Genomic DNA, 12,146 nt, shown 5'->3' on the forward strand with positions numbered 1-12,146 from the left:
TATGTAAAGAAAGGGCTATATATTTTATAAATTGTGTTAAATGGGATGAGTCATTATTAAAGGAAAAACCGTTAACGTATAGATAAAGGGCCTTAAAATGTTGGTAGATCTATCGGGGCGACGCCCCCCGCTCTTCCAGTCGATCTGGTTGAAAAGGTGGGAATATTTTTATATTTGTATGTATCATGTTTATTATATTGACAATCATACATGTGTTGTACTCTTTGCTCGTTTTACAACTAACGCGTTTTGTTTAAGAAATATATATCTATGTTTGGAAAAGCGGAAATTAAATTCCCATTGAAAAGAATGGTGAATAATGAAATTTATCATTGATAAGAATGATGAATAAATGGGAGTAAAGTCGAGAATTGTTACATCCCGGTTTTTAATTGAGAAACTCACCAACATTCGTGTTGACAAAATTATTTTAACATACTTTTCAGGTAAATGAAGAAAATGGATGCTTCATGAAGGATTCGGGAAAATGGTGTTGTGTGTTTGAATGAATGATAGTTGGACTTGTAATTTAAAATAGAACCGTGCATGTTTGACACGTGTAAAACTCCACATTATTTTTGAATATGAATCGGCTTAACAACGTCTATCACCGCCCAAATTAACAAAATTAAGTCTTTCGTTGCCAAATTAACGATTTTTAGGGTGTGACAGAAGATGGTATCAAGTATGGTATCTATATAATCAGGACCCATCATAGGAAATTTTGTTAGATCATGAGTTTCAGACTTTCAGAATAGACTCTTCTCCCATTCAATGAACAACGAGTAACTTCCCAAATTCAATTAGTGACCGTGATATTTGTTTCCCATACATAGTAAGATAAATAAATTCTTCTGTTTCAACAAAATAATACCCCGAGTAAAATTCTCTCACATGATTTGGATAGAAGTTTTCATCAAGATCTAGACAAACCTCAAGTTTAACTTCTTTGAAGTCGTCACGAACGTCATGAGAAATGCTTGAAATATCGACAAGTCTTCCTTCAAGAATTGTGCTATTGGAAAACAAGGATCGGTAATGTCATTGTTACTAAGGAAAAGATTTGGAAATTGAGGTTCTACAGATGTTTGGCTGGATGAAGATATCATCTTGCGTGGATTTCGTGGATGATTGGCCATTCACTTGAATCGAGGCATGATATAAGTGATTTGAACCTAATCAAACAAGTTTGATTAAGAAAATACGCAACTATCAAGTAGACACAGAAACCTAGAAAAATAATTGACGTCGAAATTGAAAACTTTTAGTATCAACAGATGTCTCCAAGGTCGGTGAGCAAGAAGTCGTTGTCATATAGTGAAAACTTTGAGCGAAAAATGGTCAAAATTGAGCTTTGGATGAAGCAACAATAGGGGTTTTGGGGTTGAGTAGTTGTTGCTTGGTGGTTGTGAAAGATAAGAGGAGTAAACTAGGGTTTTAATCTTTCACATACACAGTAACATTGAGGCATTATCTAAGGGATCGGTTTCCTTAGGGGTTTCAATTTCAATATTTCTTGTTTCTTCTTCTTCGCATATGTCATCATCAACTATAGGTGGTAATTTCATAGGTGGAGATTCATCAAAAGTAACATTGAGGGATACCTCCACAACATTGCGGATTTGTTAAGGACCCTAAAGGATTTGTTATTAACGAACCAAAAATGATACCTTCATAAGCTTTAGGATCAAACTTAGTCAAATAATCTTTAGTATTCAATTGAAACATTTACATTCAAACACTTTAAGATCCCAAGGTAGGCTTTCTTCCCTTGAAGAGTTCATAAGGAGTTTTGTTGACCATTGGCTTAACCAAACCCTATTTAGGATGTAGGTTGCAGTTTCTACGACATCGCACCATAAATTTTGAGGTATGGATTGTTCAACAAGCATTGGTTTAACTCATTTCTTGGAGAGTTCAGTTTTTCCTCCCAACAACCCATTAGATTGAGGGGTGCGAGGAGCCAAAAATTTATATGATACCACATTTATTATAAAATGCCCAAAACTACACTTCATTATCTAATTCTTTACCATGGTCTGTATGAGTGGATATAATAGTACAACCTTGGTGGTTTTGAATCTTTTTGCAAATAATTTTATACTTTTCATAAGCATCATGTTTTTGTTTACTAAAAGATGTCCATGTGAATATTGAAAAGTCATCCACCGTAAGTGTAGAAGTTCAAGAATTTCATAAATCGAACCCACCTGATCTGCAAATGGTAATTTCACCGAAGACTAGTATAACCAAAAGGATGTCGTCGGCATAGCAGCAGTTTACCAAGAAGCGTTCCATGGTTTCTGGAAAGGAACCACATAAATCATAATTAACATTTTCCATCGCTATTCAGATACTCAATGCAATTCGTGTTAGGATGCGATCAGGAAGGGTTCTCCAAATAAAGCAATTAACTTTGCTTGGAATCCGGTTGTTCCAATTTCTAAAACCAATCTTCAGTATCCCAACATTATCAATTTCCCATCTAAGGCTTTTGACCATGAAGTCACCTTCTTCGTTTTTATAATCTTTCCGATACAAACAATCTCTAACATATGATAAATTCATAAAAGAAAAGTTGAAATTAAAAGACATTCCTTTTGAAGTGATGTTCTCCATTGTTGTGTTAGGGCGCCTTCTCCAGCTTGAAACTGGTTCTATCATTCCATTTACCATTGGAGCCGATCTTTTACAAGCACCTCTTTACTGGACTTTAAAGTAAACAGAGTTGGAAAAAGCTTTGTAATGAACTCTCTCCAACCTAACGGTCCAACGAAAACATCTTGTCTCTCTTAATCCTCACACTGAAAACGTTTTTAAGAGGTTAGAGAGGTTTTTTAAATTTATTTTATTAATTTATTTAGACAGCAATTTTAGTGTTGTTTTTTTAGCTTTATGAATAAACCAACATATCTAAATCCTGTATTTACTAACCAATGAGTTGCAAAGGGTAAAGGAAATGGTAAAGAGGGTTAGGCTTTTAAATGTTACAACCCGATTTCAATGGTAAAGGTACTCAATCTGGTTTAATGTATCGTTTGAACCAATTTCCCTCATATTGTATTTGGATCGTAAACCATTTTTCATGTGCGCCTTAATAAGACTCTGTATTAAGATTGTGTGGTGTCGCTAAAGCCACTGCTGAAGCCTCTTGAGCATGTTGTGGTCCGGGCGAGCGGTGGATTCAGCGATTTATTTGATTTTTTATTTTTTTAATATAAATAATAATATAACTAAAAAACTAATTTATATAATAAAAAACATTAAACATCCTAATAACATAAAAAATACAAATTAAAAAAACAAATATCCTAAAAATATAAAAAAATTACAAATTTAAGAATAAAAATACAAATTTATTCCCTATCTTTGCCGTCTATAGCTCTTTGCCTTCTTTCTTGATCTGCTTTGATTTCCTCGAGAACAAGTGCATGTTCTTGTTCGAATATCTCTCGGCACATGATGTCAAAGTTGCTAAAGTCCTTGGTAAGAAAGTCTAACTTCCTAAATCTGTCTTTTGAAACTTTCACCTCGGCCACCGACTCGATACTAGTCGATATTTTGTGTACGTCTTCGACAAATACCGGATTGACCTCGGTACTTGTGGTTGATCTTTTTCCCTGGTCCCTTCCGGGTGGTCGACGTAGGACTTGTGCTTGATCTTCTTGCTTGGATACGTTTAGATCAATCCCAACACGAGCATCCGAGCTACTAGATGAGACATATGCACCAGGCGAAGTAGTTTTCGTATGCTTTGGTTTTGAGCCACCATCAATGTCTGGTGTAACTAACTCGATCCATTTCGAGCACGACTTGCGTATTTGCCACAACTTGTCCTCGTCCCACGTTTTTATCGTTCCGTACTTGTTGAACACTTCGGCTTTCCACTCGTCGCATGTGAATATGTGGACTTGAAGATAATCACTTTCGCTCGGTCGCATTCGACGATTGTTTCTGTTTAGCAAATTTGTAAAAAGTCCGACAGATTTGCGAGTTTTGAACCATCTTCCCGATATCATATTGTCGGTACGTCCGTACTTTCCACCATTGTATAGAACAACTCTTTCACTTTTGCCCAAAATATATGGTGCCTTTGATAGTCCGCTACAATTAAATAAAAATTCACAAACATATTTTTAAAAAATTACTCCGAAACACAAAAAAAGTTTTTTAAAAATACCGGCTTTTCGATCTTCGGATATTTCAACTCAGGCACGATACAAAGCCTTTTTCTCATCTTTTGTCCTAGGAGTTGTTTTTCTTTTTGGAACGACTTCCACCGCTGCTTGGCTCGAGCCTCCCGCCCCTCCTTGGTTCTTCTTTTCTTTTTTGGGCTCGTTTGCCCTTGGCGGCTAGGTACGAACCTCTTGTGTCTCTGGAAGAAAAAAGTCGAGAGACGATGGTTGCATTTGACTCAAGTTTTGTTCTATCTTGGTAGCGCCAAACACGTTATCGTTGTCTTGACCATAAGGCATTTCCGGTCAATAACAATCACCCTATGAATCCATACTTTTTAAAAAATGTAGATGAGAATATGGAATATATTGTTTTTGAAGTAATGTAGAGAGAGTTGAGAGTGTTGGGTAATTTTTTAACGGTAATTGTGAGATTTATATAGGTAAAAAAAAGTTTGTTTTTTTGGCTTTATCCATGCCCAACGATCATATTCACACTCTCCCATGCCCAACGTTCACTTTATCCACCGCTAGTGATGTGGCTCGCAGAAGCCACTCGCGAGTGCGGTGAAGTGACCGCAACGGATAGTCTAAGAACAAAAAAATGTGTTTGGGAAAACACGGGTTTAGGCCGAAGCCCAAACAAGCAGTTCGCTTTTCTGGTGATGGTCCGGTCCTCCGCTCCCTCCGCTCCTGGCTTACAGTTGAATTTCAATTCACAAATTAAATTGGGTTATTATGTTGAGGTGATTGATTGATTATTCTAAAGGCATGGAAGCAGCAGCCTCTTCTAATTTGCCATTGCCAGACGCGTTTGTTGAGTTTCTCAAACACAATGGAATCGATCCTTGTATTTACAATTACAATTACAATTACAATGCTGATTTCCTCCCTCGTTATCTTAGGTACCTATCCTATCTCAATCATATTATTATATTTGACCTGAAACAACCACCAACGATGTAAACAGATTAATTTTGATTATGATTATTTAGTCAAAGGTACACTAGTTGCTTGCAATTGCAAATTACTACATTTCTTTGGGATAAACTACTGACCTTCTTATCATTTGTAGTTGCAATTTCTTTTTATTTTCAATACAAGCAACTGCCATTCAACAAAACTAGAAAAGGCTTTACCCTAAAAGATCTCGATTACTTGGACCAACTCTATGGGCTTGTAAATGCCCTCGACTATGCAGAATAAGATTAACAATCACATGGACTTATTAGAAGTACCTTTCCTGTTAAACCTGTTTCACACTCTTGATCCCTATCTTTGTTTTCTGCTATATAAAGATTAAAGCCTGGATGCGAGGAGCAAATTGAAACAATCGAAGCTGACATCAAATGCAAACTTGAGAAAGTTGAATGGTTACCCAACTTTTACTCATTACCACCCGACATTCAGATTGCTAGCTCAATATCGTATCAAAAAGGAAAGGTGATCACTCAATACCTTCTTAAGCTCCTCATCGATCCATATACAAAGTAAGCTCTATAAATGTCTCATTTATTTGACATTCAGATATATGGAATCGATGCAGCATCCGGAGCTGCAGTTTCAGCCTTAAATATCTCTACTGGAGACCACGTTCTCGATCTTTGTGCTGCACCAGGTAAACTGTAAGGTCAATTATTTTTCATGAATTGTATTTGTACTTATCATTTTCATTAGTTTTTTGTAATCTGATTATGTCACTTAAATCTGCTCACAGGTGCTAAACTTTGCATGATATTTGAACTACTTGGTAACTCGGGTTCTGTAACCGGTGTTGACGTGGCACGACACCGGTTAGCCGCTTGTAGAACTCTGGTTCAGAAATACTCACTCGGTGCTCATTGCCGTCTCTTTGTTGCTAATGGATCTGAATTCTCTCTCATCCCGATCCGTGCTTGTTCTGATTTTAAATCTTGTAATAGTTTTTTTCACTTTGTTTTTACAATAAGGTTAATTACACAATTGATCCCTTAAGTATAAATTTGGGTACTAAGCAAAAAAGTTACAGGTTTGGGTATTAAGACCAACTTTCGTCAAGCTTTATGTTAAATTAGGGTGAAATGACCAAAATACTCTTTGGTCGATTAACCCAAATCAGATAACCCAAATTAATACAAATTACAAAAGTAGTCCCTCAAAGGGTATTTTGGTTACTTCACCCTTTAACAGAAAACTTAGCAAAAGTTAGTCTTAATGCCCAAGCTTGTTACAAAAGTCAACAGTGAAATCTCAGTACCGAGACCTGTTACTTTTTTTGCTTAGTACCAAACTTGTTATTTTGTCCAAAGTCCAAACCACGGGAATTAACTCTATACAATATTTAAATTGTGTATTATCTTGTTTAAAAATTTGAGTTACTTTTTGTAGTGAAAGAGGATGACTTTTTGTATAAAGAGTGGAAATCAAGGAGGCCTTGGAAAGAAAGAAAAAAGGCGATTAAAGAACGGGAAACAGGGTCGTTGGCATTGAATCAAGACCCCGAACTGATATATTATGGGCAGGATTCTGGGGTTGTTGGGTTGAGTAAAACCGAATTGTTCAAAACCGTTTCAAGTCATGATATGTTACAATATGGTTATGATAAGGTATGTTTTTTTTGTTTTGTCAAGTTTCTCTTTTGTTTTGACTTAAGTTTTTTATTTTTATTTTTTGGAAAATTGGAAAATAGGTACTCGTGGATGCAGAATGCACTCATGATGGATCAATCAAACACATCCAGAAGTTTGAAAATTGGGGGTGGACCACTTTAGAACGCCGAGTTTTGGATGCAGAGAGAACCGACGAGTTGACTGTTCTTCAGGTTAATCATATTAATCTACGGTCATGGTTTAAAAAGGCTTTCCGAAGCGCGCCTCGGCAGCCTCGATGGAAAAACGCATAAGAGGGTTAGCCTCATTAGGGTTTACTAAATCCTAAGCCTCGACCTTTGCGAGGCGGTCTGAGGCGGTGAGGCTTCGAGGCGAGGCGTTGAGGCTTAAGCCTCACTAGAAGTTGTGAAATACTGAAATATGCCATAATTTTTATTTTCTGGACTTTTTTTACCCATTTAGTGCTTAGTGGACTTAATTAGTGGGTCAGCCCAACATTTACTGTTAGTGGACTTAAAAAACATCATCATTTAACTGTATAATGGTTAGGGTTTAATTGGTGTGCCTCCTTTCACAACAAGAAGCAACGGCAACACCGACACAATGACAAAAAATCTACTTAATGATGTTTTTTTGTTGAACAATTTTATGATGTTTGTTTTGTATTAAATTAGTGGTTGAACTATTTTGTTTTATAACTAAATAAGGTTTTATAAAATTCATAATGTTTATTTTATGTTAAAGTGTGATTTTTATAGATTATATATATTTTTAATATTTTTTAATAATGTTTCGAGGCTTATGCTTCGGTCCGCCTCGAGAGTCTGATGGAAAACGCCTCGAGGCTCATTTCCACCTTTTTAAACCTTGTCTAAGGTCATTAGTTACCATTTTATCTCATCTTTATTTTTGACTTGATGCAGTTTCGGCTTTTGACTAATGGTTTCAAGTTATTGAAAGTGGGAGGTAACCTTGTTTATAGCACCTGCAGGTACATGATTACTTCATGCAGTTTATTGATAATTTGATATCTTACTTTTGTTTGACCAAATATTAACTATCTGTTTTTGAATAAATAGTTTAACTTATGCTCAGAACGAAGACATTATTGAGAAGTTTCTCTCTTTAAATCCATGTGCTGGTATTTCTCTTAGGTTTATTGGTTCGGTTTAATATTTTGATGATTGATTTAAACTATAGATGGCCTGAGTTTTTATTGGGTGTGCAGAGTTATTGGAAATAGACGGTTCGGAATGTTGGCCCTGCAAAAGTGGACGGATACCCAAAACATTGCGGTTTGACCCGTTGACTTCTAGAACAAGTGGTCTTTTTGTTGCCAAGTTAACAAAGCTACCTGAACAATAACTAACCGAGATTTTGGTACGATTGTGTAATGAACATGATTTATTATTCCATTTGTTAAAAGATGGAGATGCAGTTAAAATATATGTGTTGGTGGATTTTTTTTTTTTAATTTTTAAACATTAGTTTTTTCTTTAATGTATATACATGACTTGTTTTGTAGACACGGAATTATAGTTCTTGATTACTGTAATACATTTCTTACATGCATTAGATAAGCTTTATTCTTTTTGGAAAGGTGACTTGACCAAACACAAGAAAGATATTCCTCCTTTTTCCCTTTCATTTCTGTCTCTTTGCAAATGTAAAGTTGAAATGATTTTGTGAGATACTTATCTTATACAAATTTGAAACAAAAGTAGATATCAATTTATAAATAAGTGAACAGTGAATGTGAGGTTTTTATTTGGCAAACAAAATAGGTGTCACTAAAACGGTAGGATCTTCAAGGACTCTAGTGATCCTAACGTTCGTATAACTTGTCGATTCATTGGCCATTGGAACTTTGATCTTGGTGGTTGCTTATGACAAAAACAAGAAACAATGGTAACAATGTGTGAAGGTTGGAGATCGATTGACAAAGAAAGATCAAACGACAAAGAGACGTGGGAATGGAAGTGATGGCGTGCGGTTATTAGAATATATTATGTTTTATCCTTTTAAATTTGGTAACATTATATGAATTAAGAAAATAAATAGTATTATTGAAATAAATGTTTTGGTTATTATACACAAATACAGAAGATGGTGAATATGTTATAAAACTTTGCCTTTGTAAGTATTTGTGGGTTGGATCGAGTACTAGAAAAGTCGGAACAAAAAGGAAAAAAAGAAGAAAAAGTTATTCAAGAGTAGAGTGAGATAGTGCGTGAGTTGTAGTTTAAATTTAAAAAAAATAGATGACGATTATGTAATACATAAATTTTTTTTCTTTTATATGTATTTTTGAACGAAGTGGATTCTTGTTTCTTTTTTTTTTTGCAACGGCACACTTTGTAACTTAACTTCTATCTGAAGCTGAAGGCGATTCCCAAGGGACACAGGACGATGATCAGGCAATCAGAGCTGTTTCTGGTATAAATCCATGTTTGGGATTGAATTTCAAAAATGCTTATTAGCTTATGTGTTTTTTCAAAAAGACATTTTGAAAAGCTAGGATTTGGGACTTTTGGAAAACTGTTTGTTAACCTTTTCAAAAAGTTAAAATAAGAAAGTTTTTTATGATTGCCAAACACATTTAAACTTTTTGGCTTTTTGAAAACACTAATAAGCCAATAAGCATTTTCCAAATTCAATCCCAAACATGGATTTATACCAGAAACAAGCTAGGATTTGGGACTTTTGGAAAACTGTTTGTTAACCTTTTCAAAAAGTTAAAATAAGAAAGTTTTTTATGATTGCCAAACACATTTAAACTTTTTGGCTTTTTGAAAACACTAATAAGCCAATAAGCATTTTCCAAATTCAATCCCAAACATGCTCCTAAACTGCATATTTTATGACAACTATAATACCTGAATCTTCACGACTTAAAAAAGTAAAGTTTGATCCAACATTTTCGTAATGATAGTACAACCAATGTGATTTGCAAAGTCTTTAATTAATTGCTAGTTAACTTTTTTTAACAGCTTTTGTGCAACCGATTTACCACCCGTATACAAGTCATCTTACCTGAGTTCTACTTGTATAATAAAACAATTTTACCCTTATTTTGTGTTTTGAACACACACATAAAAAACCACTTGTTCAAAGATAAAAGAACGGCCTAAAAGGCTAAAATCCATATGCGTGAAAAGAGGAGCCACAGGTACGCTTGACTGCCTACAAACCCACTAATTTTATTCAAAAATTTCCATTAAAAGTAACCAAACCAGGATAAAGATTTAGTATGCGCGAATATAATGAACCAGATGTTCGTCAATCGAGATAAAATTCTTGTGCTAGTTCGTTCGTTTGAATATCAAACATATGCCCATAACCTGTTCGACGAAATGCCCCAATGAACATGTTAGCTCATTTTGTACGTCATTTACTTATCATGAATATGCAGGTTGAACCCGGCTACTCAAAGCACTTAATCTTATCAAAGCAGTTTGATTATTAATATGGCGCTTAGCGCATTCGCGGTACCTCTGCAATTCAAGAACTGTGATCTCTTTGGCACTGGTTCTTTGAGTATTCCCCCAATTCAGAGTAAAACAAGTAAATTTTCACTTGTTTAATAAAACCGTTTATTGAAAGTTTGAATCTTGATTACTAAACCCGTTATTTTCGCCAGTTGTTGTTCGTAAAAAGCCATGGGTGATTGAAGCAAGAGCTAGAACAAGAGTCGAAAGCCCAAAAGTTAGGAATAGAAGATTGCAGAAAAAGGTAATTTAATCTTTAGAATATTAATATTGTCGGGTTCACGCGACGCTGAATTTGTGTTTGGTTTAGTACAATGGCACGCAGAAGAAACCGAGGCTTTCGGTTTTCTGTTCTGGAAAACAGTTGTATGCAATGCTTGTTGATGATCAGAATAAGAAATGCTTGTTTTATGGAAGTACCTTGCAGCAGTCGGTTCGTTCAACGCCTGACTGTACCACCATTGTGAGTTTCCTATACCAAATGATGTAGCTATTATTTTACTTTTAATTTGGTTTTGACAACATTTGAGAATATCAAGGAGGCCGCGCAACGTGTTGGTGAAGAGCTTGTTAAAGCGTGTGGAGATTTGGGAATTGAAGAAATATCGTCTTATGATCGTAATGGTTTTGCTCGGGGAGAGAGGATGGAAGCGTTTGAGATTGCACTTTCAGATCATGGGTTCTTGTTTCGTTAGAGCTGCATGTCACTTGAGCAGGTCGGAAATATCAATGAAAAGTTTTTTGGTTTTGTTTTGTAGAGTAGAAATCAGAAATATAGATGGTTATGTGCTAGAAGTGTTGAAAACTAATGTTAACAGATATTTATGTGACATAATGTTATTAAAAGTTAAAAGTTTGTTGATGGATATCCATTTTGATTCCAAACCAACTTAGTAAATATGCAAAGACTGTCTAAATTCTAAAACCAACTCCAATAAAAACATAAGAAATATGCGGTGGTGTAGGTTTGAACCCATGAGCTATCACTAACATAGCGGTTATGTTAAATAAAGATAGCCTGTTCTTTTATCAGTGTAATTGTCCTGAAATTTATGATGTGATGCCACACAACTTTTGGATACAAAAAATACATATGAAACTTTTTTTTCACAGGTGTCACATGATGACATCGGTAGTTCTAACGTAGGTCCGCCTTTGATCATGAGGGGCTTTTTACAACAGTCTTCATCTAAAGATTGTTCTGGTAAATAGTTAAGTGTGTTCAAATTCAAGGGAATCAAGGCATGGACCCAAACTTATAATCCGATCAAATCTAATTCTAAAAGTAGTGGCATCCTGATAGGAGGGAGAAAATATTGAGTCCCATACATTGTTTCTTTCTTTTGACTGTATTACAAACTTTTTCCCAAAAAGGATATATATTAGTGATTTTTTCTTTATCTTTTAATAATTTAGGGAAGAAAAATTATTATTATTATTATTATTATTATTATTATAATAAAGGAAATGATGTTTATTGAATGAATGAATAATACAAAGGTAAAAGCAATTGTATATACAAGTGTGAAACCCTTATTACATCCAAAACTAGGCTCATGGGTTTTAACCAAGTACATAATAATATATGGGCTGCAACCCTAAAACAATACAAATAACACTCCTTCTCAAGTTGGATCATAGATGTTAATCATGCACAACTTGTTACAAACAAAATCTATCTGAGTTTTTCGTAGATGTTTAGTGAGAATATCTGCAAGTTGAAAGTTTGTATTAATATGAATTGGTTGAATGGATAGAGGATTTGCTTGCGTGCCTACTACCCGGTCTCTGATAAGGTGGCAGCCAATCTCAATGTGTTTTGTCCTCTCATGAAATACTTGATTCTTGGCTATATGGATAGTTGATTGACTATCACAGTATAACCACATCAAGTC

General features: G+C 35.0%; 2 protein-coding genes across 5 annotated transcripts; both read left to right on the forward strand.

The window, feature by feature from the left end:
• The first annotated feature begins 4,946 nt into the window (after positions 1–4,946).
• Positions 4,947–8,319, forward strand: LOC143579372 (uncharacterized). Of its 2 annotated transcripts, XM_077062700.1 has the most exons (9): positions 4,947–5,080; positions 5,474–5,618; positions 5,703–5,793; positions 5,893–6,090; positions 6,543–6,760; positions 6,844–6,975; positions 7,687–7,754; positions 7,843–7,904; positions 7,992–8,319. In XM_077062700.1, exons 1-9 carry the CDS (start codon positions 4,947–4,949, stop codon positions 8,126–8,128), a joined length of 1,185 nt encoding a protein of 394 aa, XP_076918815.1. In that variant the 3' UTR covers positions 8,129–8,319. The 2 variants fall into 2 exon arrangements, with proteins under 2 accessions (XP_076918815.1, XP_076918816.1); XM_077062701.1 differs by lacking the exons at positions 7,843–7,904; positions 7,992–8,319 and having other exon boundaries at positions 6,844–6,995; positions 7,640–7,754.
• Positions 8,320–9,884: 1,565 nt separating this feature from the next.
• LOC143579378 (uncharacterized) lies at positions 9,885–11,700 on the forward strand. 3 transcript variants are annotated; one of them, XM_077062707.1, is made up of 5 exons: positions 9,885–9,932; positions 10,176–10,327; positions 10,404–10,495; positions 10,562–10,714; positions 10,791–11,698. In XM_077062707.1, exons 2-5 carry the CDS (start codon positions 10,231–10,233, stop codon positions 10,944–10,946), a joined length of 498 nt encoding a protein of 165 aa, XP_076918822.1. In that variant the 5' UTR covers positions 9,885–9,932; positions 10,176–10,230; the 3' UTR covers positions 10,947–11,698. The 3 variants fall into 3 exon arrangements, with proteins under 3 accessions (XP_076918822.1, XP_076918823.1, XP_076918821.1); XM_077062708.1 differs by lacking the exon at positions 9,885–9,932 and having other exon boundaries at positions 9,954–10,327; positions 10,794–11,700; XM_077062706.1 differs by lacking the exon at positions 9,885–9,932 and having other exon boundaries at positions 9,957–10,327.
• Positions 11,701–12,146: the final 446 nt, after the last annotated feature.

This window comes from Bidens hawaiensis, unplaced genomic scaffold, assembly GCF_021521415.1.
Source record: "Bidens hawaiensis isolate Kalapana, Puna unplaced genomic scaffold, B.hawaiensis_p1.1 tig00029683_1, whole genome shotgun sequence".
Lineage (NCBI taxonomy): Eukaryota > Viridiplantae > Streptophyta > Magnoliopsida > Asterales > Asteraceae > Bidens > Bidens hawaiensis.